Source organism: Choristoneura fumiferana, chromosome 27 (genome assembly GCF_025370935.1).
Source record: "Choristoneura fumiferana chromosome 27, NRCan_CFum_1, whole genome shotgun sequence".
Classification (NCBI taxonomy): domain Eukaryota; kingdom Metazoa; phylum Arthropoda; class Insecta; order Lepidoptera; family Tortricidae; genus Choristoneura; species Choristoneura fumiferana.
Window position 1 is genome coordinate 1458998 of NC_133498.1, and position 22328 is coordinate 1481325.

At 37.0% G+C, this 22328-nt stretch overlaps 1 protein-coding gene across 1 annotated transcript in view; it reads left to right on the forward strand.

The window, feature by feature from the left end:
* Positions 1-22328, forward strand: part of LOC141443405 (uncharacterized) — a 36255-nt gene that overhangs the window by 4449 nt on the left and 9478 nt on the right. Inside the window, exons 2-5 of the mRNA XM_074108666.1 lie at positions 6832-6955; positions 11203-11561; positions 13691-13806; positions 14365-14457. Coding sequence (XP_073964767.1) covers positions 6832-6955; positions 11203-11561; positions 13691-13806; positions 14365-14457 — 692 coding nt within the window. The remainder of the gene's footprint in view (positions 1-6831; positions 6956-11202; positions 11562-13690; positions 13807-14364; positions 14458-22328) is intronic.

A 22328-nucleotide genomic window follows, 5' to 3' on the forward strand; every position in this document is an offset into this window, starting at 1 on the left:
TAATACCTAACATATGATTGATTCTTAACATCTAAATAGTATAAGATTGTATATGTCTTTAAATGGTTTAGCCTAGCCACATAGCATTCATATAATGAATGGGAGTACAAATATAGAAACACCGAATGTTTATTTGACCGAATGTTTAAAAAGCCAAAAATGCGTTTGACCGAAAGTGTACAAAACCGAAGACTGTAATCATAACGACTATTATACCTACATTTGATCTAATCAAAGCGTTGATTAACTTAATTTGGACCTAATGTTTTCATTCCAATGTATTTAGTTAGACCTTGGCAACATCATCACTGTCTATTTATCTGACACAATATCTTATCTGCATAAATATCTGATACAACTCTATTTCTAAGGCCGTGTCAGATATTTTTGCACGCTCCGCTCATGCGCGTGACTGTACCTACTATCTGGCACATATATGTAGTGACATTTGATTGTCATTAATTTCTATTCGTTAGCAAGAGGTACCTAAATTGCTTATTACTGAAAGCGCAGTTTCCAATTATAACAAAAACAGAAGAGTCAGATTAGAGCATCAGCTAATTACGATTATCTACCAATCACACCTTTGTATTTCAACCAATCGGAAGCTCTGAATTCAGCCAATCAGGGCCAGTGGCGCGTGAGAAGTGAATATAGGAAAATCATTAGTTATATTCTCAGGTTAGGAGTACAAAGTTGAAACAATGGGTGTCTTATTTTTGAGATAAACGTGACATTGAAGTTAGAACGACCTTGCGTGAACTCAATTATAAACAAGTCGACTTAATATTTTTTTGTTTTTTTCTTATACCATGACGTATTTTACTTATTTATTTATTTACATGTATGTAGAGTTTGTCTTTGTTCATTGACACTGTGTTATTGCAGTAAGGTACCATCAGCCCAATATGTGGTCTACCACCCTAAAGCTCATAATAGTTTTTTTTTTATTCGACTAGATGGAAAACGAGCAAGTGGGTCTCCTGATGGTAAGAGATCACCACCGCCCATAAACATCTACAACACCAGGGGTATTGCAGACGCGTTGCCAACCTAGAGGCATCCAAAATATAAACCTAACCAATCCGAAATCAATGTATAGATTATAAGATCATAAAAATCGTCTAATCAAAAGTTTCGCTAAAAATAATGTTACCTATATCAAATGACACTGCGCTACTCTCATAATTTTCGCGTTTTTTTTTATTCGACTGTATGAAAAACGAGTAAGTGGGTCACCTGATGGTAAGAGATCACCACCGCCCATAGACACACCATGGGTATTGCAGATGCGTTGCCAAACCTAGAGGCCTAAGATAGGATACTCAAGTGCCAGTAATTCACCGGCTGTCTTACTCTCCACGCCAAAAACACAATAGTGCAAGCACTGCTGCTTCACGGCAGGATTAGCGAGCAAGATGGTGGTAGCAATGCGGGCGGACCTTGCACAAGGTCCTACCACCTGCAAATCATGCATGTTTGCATGTGATAAAACATGCCAATAGAGGTGTCTGTCAACTTGAAAGTTCGACTTTAGCGACATAATCATTTGATAGGAACTTGTTTAAAAATTGATAGACCACTCTCTTGGCTGATGGTACCGTGAACTGGTTCAACTTTGCCCTCTGGCCCCCTGGAATAATAATTCCCGTGTAGATAAGAGTTTAAAACCTATAAGAGTGCTAAGTTATCGACTCTAAATCGAATCAGGCAATGTTGGGGCCAGAAGGCAAAGTTGAAGCAGTTTACTGTACCATAAAAGTTAAATTACAATACAAACTTATTTTTAACCCACGACGCAAAAAGAGGGGTGTTATAAGTTTGACCGCTATGTGTGTCTGTCTGTCTGTCTGTGGCACCGTAGCTCTGAAACGGGTGGACCGATTTGAATGCGGTTTTTTTAATTTGAAATCAGGTTTTCTAGCAATGGTACTTAGACATGTTTCATCTAAATCGGTTCAGCCGTTTGGGGGTTTTCCAACTTTATGTTGGTTAAATTATATATCAACATCCGTCCATCTTGACGAACCGCGAAAAGTCCAAATCACCTGTGATCAATTAATTAATTTCAGTGGGACGTTTGGGAATTAATAACATGCCATCGTATTAGCGTGACCTCAATGACAAACTAAACTTGGCCCCTGACCGATACTTTTACCATTAAACATTATTTTAGAATCGCCCGTATCCGGTCCCCAAATTTGTCAAAAATCGACCTGAGTTACTTTCTCCGTACGCCTTATGGTGAAACTGGTTTGTTTTTACCCAAACCTAAACTTATGTATAGTGCACACCTTCTGACCGACATGTATAAAAATTCGTAAAAAAATTCACTTTCTTCCCACTAGGTCGTGTTCTATCGAAAATTCCACTTCTATAATTTTTGTTGACATTAATTTCATAAACAGTTTGAATTATGACACAACCTATTTGATTCCCGAGCCACCATGGAACCTTATCAAAGTAGAATCACCATGAGCTTTTCAATAACGGACAACTCTATGAGGAACATTGCAACATCTGCAAAGTAGGTCAGTGGTGTCGTGTGGCGTTCCTTATCTGCAGTGGGCTAGCGTGGGAACTACAAACCCAAGCCTTCTCATGTTAAGACGAGGCCTGGCCCAGCCTAAGGCTGCATTTCACCCAGAGTTGTGTGAGAAAGTGTTACGAGGAATGCTTTTCTCACGAACCAATAGGAACGCTTCATTTACCTCGCCTCGCTCCGCTCCGCTGTTTCCACCAGAGATGTGCTGTGCGAGGATGCGTAAATGAAGCGTTGGCGTATTGGTTTATGAAAAACATATTCCTCGCAACACATCCTTACTTATTTCTTTTTGTTACTCTTTATTCATCAGTGCTTTTACCAGCTGTTACAAGTCCACGCCAAGTTGTTACGACACAGTATACGGACGAACTCTAGCTAAGGCACAGGTTCACACCTAGTTTAGAGGTCGAAAGCTTCGACCATTTTATACAAACCTGTTGCACTAATTGAATGATGTACTTCTCCATGTAACGCACTGATGTACAGTACAATAATAGTAGATTGTACCATCAGCCAAATAAGTGGTCTATCAATTTTTAAACAAGTTCCTATCAAATGAATATGTCGCTAAAGTCGAACTTTCAAGTTGACAGACACGTCTATTGGCATTATTGTTTTATGACATGCAAACGATTATCAACCTTACAAGAGCATAAAACGAGCCATTTGACCCGAGGCGTTCATATAACTACCCGAGCCGCAAGACGAGGGTGGATAGACACGTCGAGGGGAAAATGGGTTTAATGTTCGAGTTTTACACTCTGCTTTTCACTTCGATTGAGAGGAAATTAAATAGCAACCTTTTATTTGAGTAGGTATGTATGTTATTATACAATACCTTTAATTGTTCATGCATTGCTATCCATACTTAATATTATAAATGCGAAATTGTGTGTGTTTGTTCGTATGTTTGTCCGTCTTTCACGTCGAAATGGAGCGACGGATCGCCGTGATTTTTGCCATAGAGGTAGTTTATGGGCCAGAGATTTACATAGGCTACTTTTTATCCCGGAAAAATACACAGTTCCCGAGGGAACAGCGCGCGATAAACGAATTCCACGCGGGCGAAGCCGCGGGCAAAAGCTAGTATAATCATATTTTTTAATTTTATTATTTTATTTTGATTGATTTTTAGTTTTACTACATAAAATAAAATAAATTGACACCTGATTACCTCGGTCTTAGACGAAGATTTTACTTTATGCACTACAGCATAACAAGTCATTTTATGTCGCCTAGATCCAGCATAATTCTTCCGCCAATTTAATCAAGATATTTATCTATATATAAAAGAAAGTCGTGTTAGTTACACCATTTATAACTCAAGAACGGCTTTACCGATTTGGCTGAAAATTGGTGGGGAGGTAGCTTAGAACCAGGAGACGGACATAGGCTACTTTTTATCCCGATATTCCCACGGGATAGGGATAAAATCTCAAAATAACAACCGCTGGGCTTAGAGCCATGAAATTTGGTATGTAGGTAGCTGGACCTCTGGAATAACAACACATAGGCTACTTTTTATCCCGATATTCCCACGGGATAGGGATACACACACACAAACACCACGCCTGTATTCCCAAATGGGGAAGGCAGAGCACACGAAACGTTACCGCTTTGGAGCCACTTTTAGCAATTTTAGGTTTAAAATTTGTCAAAAAAAGGTACAATAGAGATAAAATCTCGAAATAATAACCGCTAGGCTTAGAGTCATGAAATTTGGTATGTAGGTAGCTGGACATCTGGAATAACACATAGGCTACTTTTTATCCCGATATTCTCACGGGATAGGGAAAAATCTTGAAATTTCAGCACTGGGTTTAGAATCTTGAATTTTGTACAATACGGTATTTGACAACTCCTGATTTTGCCATATCTTAATATTATTATGAAAATACAGATAGTGTTTAGCGAAGAGAAAATTTAAATCGGTTGAAAATAGGATTTATAGTGATTTTTTGAAAAATCTATATACATATCTCTTTTTCAAACGCTTTTCTCTATGCAGCAAGTATGACGGTACTGGCGTGTGACGTCACATGCCAGTATGTCTTTCTCTGTCTAATCTTGAATTTCAAACCTTTATAACTTTGTTATTTGAAAAGGTAGCTTAAAAATTATTTTTCTATTCGATAACAGGCATTGTGTAGTTTTAATATATAAAACATATACAAAATAGTCAAATACCGTTTTGTTCACATTCACAACACAACCTCAATAAAAACCACAATATAAATTTTGGAAATAATCATTTATAATAATGGTGTCCTAACCTGACTTTGTTTTATTTAATCCTTATTATTCTATTATTCTAATAAACTTTAACGTTATGTTTATTTATACTCATTCAGTTACGTTAGTAAAATCCTACATTGTTTAGCTAAAAGTTAACACGACATTCATTGTTTGCCTGTTAAGTAGGCGGTACGAAGTTCGCCGGGACAGCTAGTATTATTATAATGATTTAGCGAAACAATTAACTTACGATGTCAATTTGCACAATGACGGTCAGAAGGTTGTCTCCGGTGTGGTTCGACAGTTTCTATAGTATGTAAACATGTAGTAAACAAATGTTGAATTGTTTATTTTGCTTACGCGAAACCATTTTTTAGCAACTCATTCGTTCATTTGTGTTAAAAATGGCTGGCCTCAGCTTTCAAATCCTTTGACGTTACGCGAAACGAATAACTTCATTTTGAATACATCTCGATCGCGTTCGCGTAAAAATCTCAGTTTATATGGAAACACGAACAGCGCCTCCAGCGGAACGTTTGCGATGTTTGTGTTTCCATACAAATTGAGATTTTAACGCGAACGCGATCGAGACGTATATCGTAACCGAAAACTTACACTAGGGCACTGTACCACTACCATGAGTTTACAGTGAGCGTACTCGATAGCGACGGCGTAAATTATTTGTAGAGGCGCTGTACAATTCTCCATACAAATAATTTACGCCGTCGCTATCGAGTACGGTAACTGTAAACTTATGGTAGTGGTAAACTGTCAAAAATTAATACTATAGCGGTTCCGATTACGTTTGGCAATAAGCCTGCCGCATCGGACCCGCGTGAGATGATAACTGATATCACAATATCTAGAATCTTCAAACTATACAAACCCCAAGTTCCCATATTAAATATCGATATAAAACATCATTAGCGAAATCATTGAAAGTGTCGATTATTCGTGGGAATGCCTGTCTGTGTGTTTAAAATTTCACTTTCACTGTATCGTTATTGTTGTTATGGGAACTGTTTGAGATGAAGTAGTTTTCTATTATCAATAGTCATTGTTGATTGTAGGTATTTAAGAGAGGCGTCGAACCGTTTAAATCACCGCCGTTGACGACTGGATAGCCAAGTGGTTGGAGCACCTGAACCTGAAGTTTGAGGTCTCGGGGTTGATCCCCGATCGGGGCAAATATTTGTATGAATAATAAGAGTATTTGCTCTCGGTTGTTGGACGATTAATAATGTATTTGACTATGTATTTATCTTTACATATAAGGTGACGGAGTCGGCGTAGAATGGCTAATCTTATCGGACTAATATTATAAACGCGCAAGTTTGTATGGATGGATGTTTGTTACTCTTTCACGCAAAAACTACTGAACGGATTTGCATGAAATGTGACATGCAGGTAATATACACCCTAGATTAATATATAAGTTTCGCCATGTCTGTCTGTCTATCCGTCCTTCCGCGGCTTTGCTCAGGGACTATCAATGCTAGAAAGCTGTAATTTTGAAAAACTTTTTAGGGTACCTCCTATAGACGTAAAGTGGGGGTGATTTTGTGTTCCAATCCAACCCTTTAGTGTGGGGTATCGTTGGATAGGTCATTTAAAACCATTAGGGGTTTTCTAAGACGATTTTTCGATTCATTGATTTTTTTGCGAAATATTCAACTTGAAATTAAAATCGAGCGCCCCCCTCCCCCCTCTAAAATCGTAGCCGGTGAGTGGAAAAATTTGAAATTGTTTAAAATTTGAATTCAGGATGGTAGTAAGTATATCAAACTTTCAAGGAAAACTATAACGGCTAAGTTTGCTTGAGAATTATTAGTAGTTTTACTCTTAAATAGCAGCCTAAGGTATAAAATATACCTAAACTTGGAAGATTCCGTATAAAATACGAAATCCTTGAAAAAGATTACTTATTTTTTTCGTAATGGCTACAGAACCCTATTTTGGGTGTGTCCGACACGCTCTTGGCCGGTTTTTTAAGACATTAGGCTGTTGGTGATAATTGTCACGTGATTTTTATCCAATGTTCTTTGTTCCAGTGGCCGCTGATGCTGAAGCCAGGTCTTCAGGAAGATCCTTGGAAGAGCTACCTTCCAAGCTGGGCAAGGAAGTGGAGGACTCTCTTGCCTCACTCACCCAAGCTGTCACGCACGGCGTCGCGAGGTATCCTAACCTAACCTTATCAAATTCAAAATTCAAAATTCAAATGATTTATTCAGTAAATAGGCCGCAATGGGCACTTTTACACGTCATTTTTTAAACTACCAGCGCTTTCGGAAAGACCATCATTGCCAAGAAGAATGCGCCGCAAGAAACTTGGCAGAAAGTCATTTTTTCATAAAAATATAATTACAAATAAAAACTTAAAAACTATATTATACAATTAAAGAAAAAAAATACAAAAAATAATAATAAAAGAAATACAGGGATGTATGGGGTCCCTTAGTTACAATACTAAACACTAACTATATCTAAACTATATCTACGTTCAGTGGAAGTGTAGAATGCTTCCACCGTCATAAATTTTAAAATAATAATAACAATAATTTGGTTCTGAAATATACATTTCAGGTCAAGTAACCATTAAGCTTTTGGATTTCGAAGGCAAGTTCACGTCTGCCGCCCCCAAAGTTAGCTCACACGCACTCATGTCATGCTCTGAAAGCAGAGCGGTACCGAGGGCATGGTATTGCTTCCGTTCCCATAAGCTCTATAGGATCGTCTTGGGAACTTCGACGTCGCGAGCCTGTGACTAGAATTTAAACTAAAACTATAAAAGTTTAAAATCCATAAGCTTAACAATATACAGCCTTAAACATAACAAGGGGATGTATAAAGTCCCTGAGTTAATAATAAAATTATTATACAGCAAGGGGATGTCTAAAGTCCCTATGTTAATAATAAAATTCCTAATCTCTATCATCAGCATCCATCATCAGGTCTAACATAACATAAGAGCGGGAGCGACAAAGTTCGCATACTCTTCGCTAGTCATACCGTAGTTTTTGTCCGAATCATCGTTTGTCAAAAAAAAATTAAGCCTTGTTTTTTTCTAAAATTTTTAAATGGTCATCCTATAAAAAACTATAGGTTAGGTTTTTAATAATAATAATAATAATAATTAAATTTTGCTGGAACATCACAGGTGTTACTTGTACATGTTAGGTGGGTGCAGTTACATGAATGCATGCTCCGCCATAATATGGCACGCAAAAGTCTTAATCTAAATAATATTATCTATATCTAATGTCAATTAAGTCACACAAATTTCATTAAAATAATTACAAATTATATCAATTACACAAAATTAAATTAAACTAAGTAATGTCAAGAGAAACAAAATTATTACGCAATTACAAATTAAATACAATTCTAATCTATTCATACAATTTATCAAAATATTCTTTAAGACTGTAAAATGGTCGTATAAGTAAAAAAGATTTTAATTTCTTAGAAAATTCATATACATTGCTACATTGCTTTATGTCTTCATTCAAAAAATTATAGATTTTTATTCCATTATATTCAATGCTTCAATTATTTCAATGTTTGTTTTATAACAATTCTGAACAATTAGTCCATGCATTACGCAGTAACATGACAGATGCCAAAAATGCTCTAAAACGCCTCTAATATATTCTTATTAGCTTCTCCCATTGTCCACCCGCTGTGGACAATAAGTCCGCGTTTTCCGTCCATAAGAAAGCAGGATGTATCAGTGGCCGAGATTGCGTGTGTTGCAATTATAAGAGCTTGTGGTTTTAGACTAACTTGTTAGGTGAGTATAGAGATACGCTGTGTAAGCGATGTTTAAAGTTTTTATAAGGAGAAATCTTGGTGGCAGGAAAGTGTTTGAGAGAGGTCTTTGAAACAGAACTGAGCGGAGCTAGGCGTGCAGGATCGACTAATCACATTGTCATATTGCATGAACGAGACCAATACAGTCACTAGCACCAATATTTGACACAACTAAGCGTGCATAGATACGAATCTATTTCTAAGGCCGACAGGACTTGGATGTCCGCTGTGGCAGATATTAACAGGTGACGGTTATACGGGTCAAAGATAAATCCTTTGGATCTTGCGAATTCATAATGTTAAATTAATGAAAATATCTCTACATTAAAAAGAGTTTTAATATCGTATGATACCAAACCTTAAAATATACTATAATTGGAAAAAAATAGTGCAAAAAGCTTGAATTTGATAATATATTAAAATTACGCTTGTTATACTTTTGCTTGTTTCCTCACTTTTGTTTTCAATCTATCTTTCTTTTGTCATAAATCAAAATGATAAAAGGCAGTTGTCTTTCATCAACTATTCAATTATCTACAACATACAGTTTCCTTCATGCCCTCTGTTATTTTAGATATTCTAGTTTTTCGTGGCCTATATTCTTTGTACGCGATTGTAGATTTAGAGCTCGTTCAGGTTTGTTTGCAATAAAAATAGCCAGACATCTGTGTTGGCTTAACGTCTAGTACCATGGTGAACGGTTGTATTGCTCTGAAGATGAACTCCGGTCGAGTACGAAACGCGTCAGTGTAATGTGAAGGTAGTGATAGTTAGGGTTGTGTGTGTTCTTACAGTGTGGAGGAAGAAGAGCTGCATGAATACTATCACAAGCAGTTCGTAAAATTCGAGCAAAATTCATAGAATTGTCTTTTCATACGTCATTTCAATCGATTTTGCTCGTATTTTACAATCCCTGATCATAAGGTCGCGGCCTCGCGGGTGAGCAAAAGTCAAAAAAGTCAAAATATTTTTATTCAATTTAGGCTACCTATAACAAGCACTTGTGAATTGAATATCGAAAAATCTACCACCAGTGGCACCAGTTCCAAAAAACGTCTGTCGACAAGAATCAATTGTTTTTAGTTCATTTTCCAACTTGGATCCAACAAATTGGCTCCCATTATCGCCCAGCCTAACATCGTAGACTCTTGTGACAACATATCATCTTCTCACTTTCACCTGCGTACGCGCTTGTTCATTCATAATGCATGCAAGTGGTAAAAAATGGGGGCGAGTCCGTCGTTTCATTAACCAACATTATGATAACAGGTTTGAGTTGCGCCAGTTGCTAGCTTTTTTTGTTAAACACTTGGGGAATATTTGTGTAAAATTAATTGGCGAATACAGTTACAGATGAACCTATACTTATTTTATTCGCTTTAGTAGATTATTTTGTATTTTTATATTGTTATTGTTAATTTAATATTTGCTATTATATAATATAATTTGGTATGTAGATCCCGATATTCCCATTGGATAGGGATAAAATCTCGAAACTCAAAACTGACAACTGTTGGGTTTTTAATGCAACAATGAAAACCACGATGTATTTTTTATGAATTACCACGGGAATTTTGTAAAGCCCCGTAATTTTATAACTGCTATAACTATCTAATTGTTTACTTATATTTTTATTGATTTTGATATTATTGTGTCTTGTGTTGTGAATAAATTGTATTTTCTTTCTTCGTCGAAATCGCAAGTATCTATGAACCAAATTACGGTATTTAAACATCAAATTTCATAACATACTTCACAAGTTCACAAATTATTTAGTACATACGTGCTAATGTCTCCGGCAAACGCTTTTTGTTTGTAGAAAACTGTCAGATGGATTTCTCCTGTATGACTAGTGTCAGATTTCTGATAGTTGTGCGAAGGCTCAACCAATGTTTACTGAACGTGTATGAGTCAGTTCAATGGTATCACATAACATTACATCCGTGAAAATTAAATTGAATTTGAGTATTTAATCATCATCATCATCATCATATCAGCCGTAGAACGTCCACTGTTGGACATAGGCCTCCCCCCGCGGTTTGGACCAGGGTCGTCCGTCCATTTCGTTGGTGTCCTACTCTGGGCTTACCTTTCCGCGATCTCCATTCGAGAACTTTTTGATCCCAACGGATTGTTCTCCGTATTTTAGACTGAGAATATTCATGAGTGAGATTTTAATAGAAGATCATAATATTTCGAATTTTGCAAACTAGGGTAATAACTTAAACCACATGAAAGGGTTATTAAAAATTATAACCTTATCCCCTCGTTCTACAACGTTTGATTCTGGTGCGTAAACTACACGTGAATGTAATAGTAAGAAAAAATGCAAATAACAGCGGTGGAGTTATACTCGTATACACGTGCTTTGGCACACGAAAAAAATAATTTAATAAAATGAAGAAGCAGCTTACTGAATATTACTTTAATATGTTGCGTAATTGCTGAGAAAAATCAAGACCCCGACTCCCAAATTTTTAATGCATCATCTTAATGCAATTCTATTATAAGTCGTTAAAATGAATCTGATGTTTTTGAGTCTTATGAAGTGCTATTGCTGGTGATAGTATCTATTAAATAAAACTGATATATAACTATTTTTTTGTTCACAGGGCACTCTCAAGAAAGCATCACGAGAGCGGTGGCATCGACAGCATAACCATCTCCACGGGGAACCAAGAGAAGAAGAAGAAAATGAAAAAGAAGAAGCAGAAGCCGCCAAAGATCCATCTGATCCACCCGATGATGATGCCCATGAAGGAGATGGAGGAAAAAGGTCGAGGGTTCGGCAAAACACAGTCCTGGGTGGTAGGGGAGAGTCCCAGGCTGGAGAATGCGACTCTGAGGAAGGGAAGGAATGTTATTACTGATCTCTGGAACATGGGGGAGAAGGCGTTGGATGCTGTAGCTGAGCATGCGGTGAAGAGAGATGAGACTGAAGATGGGATTAGTGATAAGAGCTCTGTGGAAGGTGGGTGGTGGTTGAATGGTAGCGCAGTTTGCAATGATAAACCATTTTTAGAGTTTAATATTAATTTTAGGAATATTGAACCAACTAAATCGTAATCCACTGTGCAATTCACTACATATAAAACATGCTGTAAGAATGATCTACGGTGGACTAGGAACCAAATGGTTTGATAGTACATTCATGATAGTAATCAAGATAGTGTTACCAAGAATTAGGATGTAACAAGCCGCGACGGCGGTGGGTCATCAGTCAGTGATCAAGACTAAAAACAAGTATCTACACGAAGTTGCAGTATAGATTGGTCATACTAGTTAAAACATGTCTTACTGTGATACGTATTTTCGAAATTGTCACAATGACATCCTATTGCCTGAAAAGGAGAAACATTACGTTGTTTACTCTGAGAAAGCTAACGATTCTAATTATTTAACTTTAGATAGGCACATTATTGTCACAATAAAAAAATCTGTATAGAATACATATTCCGCGGACTGCGGATCGGCAAGCGCAGCGTAGGATGTCCACCAACGAATTGGACGGATGACCTGGTTAAAGGTGAATCCAGGCCGCTGCCAACCAGAGCAACTGGAGAGAAGCCTATATCCAGCATTATTAAGCCAGGCGTCCTCTTATAACATGACAGTGTGGTACGAGTTCCTAAGTAGTGCGAATCGGGAACTTCACAGGCATCTTTAAACTGCGTGTGTAGATTTCTTTCACTGATGTTTTCCTAGTGAAAAGTTCATGGTAAATTTTAAATGTAGTTTTAAAGCTCGAGATTGAACTCACTACCATCTAGTTAAGACCACTATTATACGTCAAACTTTGCTAGGAAATGTTTTTAATACAAGTTTTTAAATTTAACTACTACTTTACAGGTTCAGAACAGGTACCAGATTGGTAAATATTGTAAAATAGTGCATTGTGAATGCATTATGCATTTTGTTTGCATGTAGTAGTGAATTATCTGCACGATTATATTTTAAGTCATGTTTGCGTGAAACTGTAAACCATTGTCCAAAATTGATTGATGCATTAGTATTTTGAATGTTTGACTATATCAAGTTTACAACAGGTCTTTCCGAAAATATTCTGATAATGTACAGTCATCTGCATTAATATCTGCCACAGCGGAGCGTGCAAAAATACAGTCGTATCAGATATCTATGCACGCTTTATTGTGTTATTGTGGTGCTAGTGACTGTACATACTGTATTATCATAGCATTACAAATTAATGAAATGACCGCAGTGGTAACGTATAATATTTTGAAAAAGAAAGTAGAAAACGGTGTTAAAAGCATTTGAATTTTAATAACGCATGAAACCGAATGCGCATGTTTATTGTGATTGTTTTACGTTATTTTAAGGCACTTTATTAGTATTGAAACTGAAAGGAGATAAGATAAAAGCGAAAGACATAAAGAAACTAATAACGGATCGGTATTTTGATTCGTTTTTGTGGTTATTACACTTTTATTTGGCGGTTTATTGAACGATTATCATTATTGTACAAAAATGAAATACAAAAATGTTCACAAAAAAGAAAGCTAAAGAAAACTAGTATCAGTTACATTATTGATAGTACCTTAGTTTGAATTGGAGCTTGTTTCGTTTTGAAATAGTGTTTGCTCGTGTTTTCACAGAGATTTTACTAAACTGCAACAGGAAATTCCAAAAAATACCTACATCGCAAATTTAATCAATGTTTCGTATAAGATACCCAGGCCAAATTTCACATTTAGTCCTAGCGGTGGAAATTTTGGCATGTTTTTTCAATTCCGTGGGAATATCGAGATTGTCTGTTATTATCCTTTTCTTTTGTATTTCGCATGTATTTTCTTTAATTCAACTAAAAAAAAATTTCATATGATCCTTCAGTCAAGTTTTTTTTTAAATATGATCATTCAATCAAAATGTTTGTAATAGTTATCAGAAAGACTTAAGTAAAGCAATACATGTCTGTTCCAGACGTCCAGCTATACATTACCAAATGTAATCCCAATCCGTCTGATTTAAACATAGACATACACAACATAGTAGGACAATATGATAAAAGAAAGGTGCAGCTTTTTAAATCTGATAAAACTGAAAATGTGCATATGTACTAAAATAAAACTTTTATTCTAGAGCAAAGAAGTAAAAAGAAGAAGAAAAAGAAGGCCATTCTGAAGCTGCTTATCTTGGGAGCTGTTCTGAAGGCCAAGATTGGAACCCTACTGCAGATTCTGTCATTCAAACTGCAGGTAACTACCTTTCTATGTTTATTTCTATAAATTTCACATAATTGGTTCACTATATAGGCCTTATGAAAACGCTCGGAGTCGCTCAGCGAGCTATGTAGAGAGCTACGCTCAGGGTTTCTCAACGGGATCGAATTAGAAATGAGGAGATACGTCGAAGAACGAGGATCACTGACATAGCCAAGCGGATTAGCTCGTTGAAATGGCAATGGGCAGGCCATTTAGCACGGAGAGCATGCCTTTGCGGCTAAAAAGTTATCAAATAATAGAAAGGAACGTCGGATCGGCAAGCGCAACGTAAGACGTCCACCAACGAGATGGACGGATTCACGATGAATGCAGGCTTTATGTAGCACTGGACGAGCTACGACTGATATGATGAAAATGATGATGCTGATGATGGTCATGGGAATTTTTACCGACATCAAACAATCAATGAAAATACGAGTATAATTAGAGAGGATTGCAAATGAGTTATGCTGGCCTAGTGGGCTAGATAAAATACCTCGTGAACTTTGATTAAAGTTACCAAAAAAAATGTACCTTTATTTCGTTTTCTAGGTCAAATTCTTCATTCTGGCGCTGATCGGTCTGGGCATCAACTTGGCTAGATTCTGGATCGACCTGAAGAAGACACATCAACCTCCGCAGAAGGTCAGTAGCTAGCATGTAGCAATATGTTCACAGACTGACCCGTGTATTGGGAAATTGCCAAAAAAAAGTTTTGACAGGGGTCCGTGGAATTGTTTAAATTGTAAAAGTGGTCCGTGACTGCAAAAAGTTTAAGAAACTCTGCCTTAAAGGGATAAGTCCGCCTTTGTACAAGTATCCCAAAGTTTGTCTATTGTATTTTGATTATTTTGTTTTGTACAATAAGAGTTTCCATACATACATACATACATACATAATCTTCGCTCGTGGAAACACATAGTACCAATTACGCGCAAACTCATCGGCAACAGCCAGTATGAAATGACATTAAGTTAAATTGTATTGAACTACAAAAGAACATATAATTTCATCTCTACGGAATGTGCCAGCGGCCATATCACTATATCGTTATAGCACTTATTATTTTGATTGTATGTATGTATATACGTACTCATTACGCGTGATATTATTATAATATACATATAGTATAAGCCATCTGTTAAAGGGATCCGTAGTTTAGTATGATAATAACCCTCAATTTATAGTGACGTTCATTTAGACATCGTGGATTTCAATGTGTCAAATGACATGTGTCGAAACGTCTCTGTCATTTCGGCGGAATATTGTTCCCAAATTTTGCATTTTATTTTTTCCATAACTTTCATAAACTAAACCTAACCTAACCTAGTGTGTTCTATAAAACCATAAGAAAATACACTGAGAATAAATTTTGGTTTCGGAGAAAATTGTCAGTTGGGAAGTCAAACAGTTTGGCAAATGAGACATTTGGGAATATTTCTGCGAAAAAGCGTGATACCGGTTGAAAATTTGTGATTTTATTCCAGTCCCGTGGGAATACCGGGATAAAAAGTATCCTTTGTTTTAATAAAGGTTATAAATTAACTTTGTGCCAAATTTCATCCAAATCCGTCCAGCCGCTTCAGCTTGAAGAAGTAACAAACATACTCACTCACTCACTCACTCACAAACTTTCGCATTTGTAATATTAGTAGCAAAGGAACTAGGATTAGTAGGATAAAAAATTGTAAAAAAAAATGTTTTCAAATGTGTAATATTCTAAGTCTAATACAGAACCCTCCTCTCTATTTTATTACCCATGCCATCACGATTTGGTTCAAATAAAAGAAAAGTAACAATAAAAAAGTAGCCCGTGTCGTAATGGTGATGATAAAATGATTATATAGATCGATATCACGACTCGTACGCAGCTAGTAAATAACCAGTAGTTGTGTAAAATTACCGTTCTAGTGAAGGGAACATCGGAAGGGAGGCCATTTAAATAAGTGCGATTGGAAATAGAAATAAACAACTAGACTATAGGTACTTCATTTTTTTTTAGCAAAAGAAAATAGGTAACCAATCTTGACGAGTCTTTTTTATTGAAAAACGTTTTTAAAAAACCCCCGCGTTTGTCACTTCAAAGTTCAATATCTCAAAAACGGCTAAACCGATTTTGATGAAACATATGTAAGAACCATCGCTTTCAAATAAAAAAAACCGCATTCAAATCGGTCCACCCGTTTAAGAGCTACGGTGCCACAGACAGACACACACAAAGCGGTCAAACTTATAACAACACCCCTCTTTTTGCGTCGGTGGTTAAAAACAGGAATGATCTCGGCGTTAGCAGAACCCAGATCTTAAGCAAAATATATGCAAAGTGATATCGTTTTAGATTTTAGATTGGTTTTTGAAGTTTGAATCCGTCTGTCTGCCTGTCTGTCAGTGCTCTTAAGTGGTTGGATCGATTTCGATGCGGTTTTTCACGTACAAGCTAGTTTCCTTGCGGTGATTCTTAGCTATGTTTCATTAAAATCGGTTGAGTTATTTTTGACATATTGAACTTTGAAATCATTTCAGGGTTTTTTTCATGTTTTGTAAGCGAAGTCTGGGCGAGTCACTAGTTATATATTAATCGTGTTAATTCAATTGCTCCGTTGAAACTTAGCCGGGCGTTAAAAAAAGAAAGTTCTCATTAAACATGGCCTTAATCTTTAGATTAAATGTTGTAATTAAGAAAATGAATAGATATGACGTGTGGTGTTTGTTTTTTGTTTATTTTTGTGTAGAAAGTCGTGGGAAAGGGTGGAATGGGAATAATATCGCACTGAGGGTTCTGTATAGTCACCAGCACTAATACTGAAGCCGTGGTGGCCTAGTGGTTCGACCTATCGCCTCTCAAGCAGAGGGTCGTGGGTTCGAACCCCGGCTCGCACCTCTGAGTTTTTCGAAATTCATGTGCGGAATTACATTTGAAATTTACCACGATTTGCGGTAAAGGAAAACATCGTGAGGAAACCTGCACAAACCTGCGAAGCGATTCAGTGGTGCGTGCGAAGTTCCCGATCCGCACTGGGCCCGCGTGGGAACTATGGCCCAAGCCCTCTTGTTCTGAGATGGGATGATAGGATGGGATGATGATGATGATGATAATGACTAATACTGACACAACAAATCGTGCATATATATCTGTTACGACTATTTCTAGAGCCGGTAGGACTTGTCAAATATTTTTGCACGCTCTACTGTGGCAGATAATGCAGGGAACTGTACAACTTTAAAAAAGCGAACGAATGATAATTTAAATTGCTTAGTAACGATATCTCTTGTCCGGGTGAGCGGTTAGTTCCAATGGAATGCCGAAAGTTTCTCAATGAGGGCTACGGTATAGATGTCGCTAGCGTCACTGCTTAAGTGGCTAAATAAGAAACAAACAAGCAGAGATATGTGGTGCATAGGGGAAATTCGTGTCTGTACCGTTGTCCAGCAGTGGTGTAGCGGTATAGCACGCGGCACGGAATGCCGAGGACCTGGGTTCGATTCCCAGTGCTGGTCTTATTTTTCTGGTTTTTCTGTGCATCTATATTTCAGTTTGTTTTTTTTTATTCGACTGGATGGCAAACGAGCAAGTGGGTCTCCTGATGGTAAGAGATCACCACTGCCCATAGCACTGACCAGGAGGATTGCATATGCGTTGCCAACCTAGAGGCCTAAGATGGGATACCTCAAGTGCTAGTAATTTCACCGGCAATTTTAATTTATTATTTATTTATTTTTTAATTTAGATTTTACAGGATGGCCGTAAAAGTAAAAATTTGGAATTGAAATAAAAAATACAAAAAGATTCCAAAATACCAATCTTAATAATGTAAATTGTATTTCTAGGAAAAAAAATAGTAGATTTTATAAAACCGGCGACGTTTGTGATATGATAAATCGAGGGTAACAAAAACGCAAAACACTTTAGTCAATTAACTCCGTTGTTGTTAAGAATGCAGTTGCATTGACATCGAATGCACCAAGTGAAAGTGCATGACACCGAGACCTATAAGCGCCACGGGCCGGATGCCGTGCGCATGCGTCGCGGAGATGCTTTAAGGCCCCTCGTCATTCTGTGACTAGTCCGCTAGGGATGTAAATTAACTTAAAAAAAATACATTATAAAAACACATGTCAGAAGAAGAAAAAATCAAAACAGGATCGTCAAAAATATAGAAGTGAAATAATGTAAATTAATTTTGGTTTTTTGGAATCTTTTTCTATTTTTTATTTCAATTCCAACGGTATACCGAGGACCTGGGTTCGATTCCCAGTGTTGGTCTCATTTTTCTGGTTTTTCTGTGCATCTATATTTCAGTTTATATTTTTAAACTTGCTTTTTCTTTTTTTTTGCACTGTTGTGTTTCGGCGTGGTGAGTAAGACAGCCGGTGAAATTACTGGCACTTGAGGTATCCCATCTTCGGCCTCTAGGTTGGCAACGCATCTGCAATACCCCTGGTGTTGCAGATGTTTATGGGCGGTGGTGATCTCTTACCATCAGGAGACCCACTTGCTCGTTTTCCATCCAGTTAAATAAAAAAATAAAAAAAAATAAAATTAAAATAATGTAATCGAAATATTACAATTAAGATTGAAATAAATTTTAAATTAATAATAATAATAATGAGCAGCGTTTACCGACAACTATAGCACCGAGGGTTTCAAGAAAAGCGCTTATTCTTTTTTTAAAGACCGGCAACAGACCAATGACTCTCCTTGAAACCTTGAATGTTAGAATAGTACTCATGAGCAGTAGTGATAATTTCGCATCAGATCATCGTTGTCTCTCCTTTCCAAATAAAAAATAAATAAAAATAAGGAACAATACAATCACTTTCCACTTTAGTGTGATATTTTAACAGATATGATTTAAAAACTCGGCCCTCTATAATTTATTGAATCAGGCGTTACTGCGGAGGTCCATATCAATGAACTAAAATAATTTCCTTGCTCACCCGCGACCTTAAGATAGCTAAGCTTATGCAAAATATGCGTGTTCATACACAAATCACACAAACCCATGGGTTCCCAGCTGTATATTAAATTCCTGATTCAAATTTTATTTCTTCTCTTTCCTCGCTTTCTATCAGGCGTGATTGTGGCCAAACGCAAGCCTATACTGTATAAAAAAAACTGTTGACGCAAAAATATTTTTAAAATATTTTTTTACTAGCTGTACTTTTGCTGACGTACTTGAGTGGTACTACCTTCAAATTCCAAATTCACATTTTATTGCATTTCACATTGTACGTACATAGTTCTTAAGATTAGGTCAATATAGAGTCAAACGTGTAAGGGTACAGCAATAGCAGAGCAATCGTAGTACATGTGTAATTTTATGAATACTTATAATCATCATCATCATCCCAGCCTATATACGTCCCACTGCTGGGCACAGGCCTCCTCTCAGAACAAGAGGGCTTGGGCCATAGTTCCCACGCGGGCCCAGTGCGGATTGGGAACTTCACACGCGCCATTGAATTTCTTCGCAGGTTTGTGCAGGTTTCCTCACGATGTTTTCCTTCACCGCAAAGCTCGTGGTAAATTTCAAATGTAATTCCGCACATGAATTTCGAAAAACTCAGAGGTGCGAGCCGGGGTTTGAACCCACGACCCTCTGTTTGAGAGGCGGTAGGTCAAACCACTGGGCCACCACGGCTCTCAAACCACTGGGCCACCACGGCTCAATTTATTATTAAATAAATACTTATAATATTTATTTAATAATAATAATAATACAGTCCTGGCAGTAAAAACAATAATAATAATGAAATAAAAATGAAAATGTCAAAATTAATAATGAAAATAATATTAATAATGATTGGAAACGTCAGAAAAACCAGTTAATTTTCCTTTAAGAATTCCTGAACATATTAATTAAGTTAATCCTACTTACATATTCAACTTCCAACAAGTTGTTGACCCATAAGCACCTTAAATAAAAGCTTGTTACAATAAAAAACCACTCCCAAAGTCACAGAAATCTATACAAGCAAAGTATAACTTTAACCTTCACCTTCTAACTTATTTTTACTTACTTTCTAAGCCCAGTAAGACACAGTTGCAAATCACGCCGCAGTGACCTCTACCTGTTTGATAGTAAACTACTTTTGAACAGGTTTAAAACTGGTTTGGCGTCTTCGTACCCTTACATACTCGTGGTCAACGTCTGCAGGTCAGGTCAACCTTGTATTGAAAGTTTAAGACGACCGGATAGGCCAATGGTTAGAGACTGATTATGAAGCTTGAGGTCCCGGGTTCGTTCCTCGATCGGGGCAAATATTGTATAAATAATACAAGTATGTAGGTATGTATTTAACGAACATGTCGAGCTAAACTCGATTTAAAGACGTGAGTTATCCGGGTTGATTTCATTAAATAATAATAGGTACGAACGTTGGTTCTCGGGTCCTGGACGTCTGATATGTATTTAAGAATGTATTTTATCCGGGTACTGCCTTTTCGCAACGTAACAGTACAATACAATACAATAACTCTTTATTGCAGGTAGGGTAAGGTAGCTATTATAAAACAACCAACTAGAAAAGTCTGAAAATCTTGATTTTTTATGTCTGTCTGTAAATATCGTTGACGTATTAAATCACTCGGAAAAAGCGAGAAATATCTTCAAGACACGATTCCCGTTTACTTACATACCTATAAATGTGTAATGAACCCTCGGTGCGCGAGCCCGATTCGCATTTGCCCGGTTTTTTACATCTCTTAGATAATCATTTATCAATGAGCTGTCAATTTTGTATTGTATCGCATGAATTGAAAATTACATTTAATCTATATGAAAAAATAAATTAACAGTGAACGTATTTACTTACTTACTTAGTAAACTGACGACCGGATGGCCTAGTGGTTAGAGAACCTGACTATGAAGCTCGAGGTTCCGGGTTCGATTCCCGGCCGGGGCAGATATTTGTAAGAATAATACGAATGTTTGTTCTCGGGTCTTGGGTGTTTAATATGTATTTAAGTATGTATTTATCTATAGCAGTATGTTTATCCGTTGCCTAGTATCCATAGTACAAGCTTTGCTTAGTTTGGGACTAGGTCAATTGGTGTCAAGTGTCCCATGATATTTATTTATTATTTATTTAACTAAAAAGTTGCAGAACAAAAGTAACTCAGTTACATGAGTAATATGCCCCTCTTAACATATAATTAATCTTAATAGAACATTATTTTATTCACGTCAGCTACTCGGCTATCAAGACTAATTAAATGTATGTGGACCGACGCCTGCGCAGCTTTCTACCTTGCGACCTTTTACGGCACCAGCTGGCTTTGGCTTGCTACTTCCTTGACGTCTTAATAGTTCACCAGTTTTTCCGAAGTACAGGCACCCTAGGTGTTATTTTAGGGTACCTAAACTATCTATAATCAAAACTTCTAATTCCGGTTAGTTTTGGTATGAAAAAGTACAAAACATACGTACCATAAATTGTAGTATTATAATTCTTATTCTATTTGTGATAATTTCCAATCAGATAACCCGCTTGCTATTTAATGATAGATACAAGCGGGTTTTGCAGGTGGTAGGACCTTGTGCAAGGTCCGCCCGGATTGCTACCACCATCTTGCTCGCTAATCCTGCCGTGAAGCACCAGTGCTTGCACTGTTGTGTTTCGGCGTGGAGAGTAAGACAGCCGGTGAAATTACTGGCACTTAGGCCTCTAGGTTGGCAAAGCATCTGCAATACACCTGGTGTTGCAGATGTTTATGGGCGGTGGTATTCTCTTACCATCAGGAGACCCACGTGCTCGTTTTCCTTCCTTTCGTATAAAAAAAAAACTTAAGTCGAATAAAAAAAAACATACTAGTAGTAAAAAAATACAAAATATCCATAGGACTAAAACTATTACTAAATTAAAACAACTTAAACTAAAACTTTAATTAAAAAAGAGAGGTGGGCCTCTTGGCATCGTGCCCATCACACAGGCAGCATTCCCGCGTTGAACTGCGATTGAGATTCTTTGCGCGAGAAAGCTGCCGGCGCGAGGGTTGCCTGTTGCCTCCCTTTACCTATTGCTGATCACCCGCTTGCTTGTTTTTCTCCCTCTCATAATAAAAAAGCACCTGGGCGACCGAGCTTTGCTCGGGCTAAAACTCGATGATGAGCGTTTTCCCAGAGATAAGACCAAGCTAGATCGATTTGTCATCCCCGAAAACCCCCACATACCAAAGTTCATCGAAATCGTCGGAGCAGTTACCGAGATTCTGTATGTATACAGATAGATATATCCCTAAGAATAGATTTAAAAATAGGTAAGCAAAGAATGGTTTTCCTTTTTTTTTTTTTTTTAGCAGTATTATGCTTATTTGTTTTTTATTTTTATTTTTATTAAGTATATTAACAGACTAATTATTAGCTTTCATTCGTTACCCATTATGTTTGTAACTGTAGAAAAAATGGATTCCCCTCCATATTTTTTTCGAGTTAAAAAAAACAGTTCAGTTATTATAAATAAAAAATAAAATAAATAGGTATCATGGGACACTTGACACCAATTGACCTAGTCCC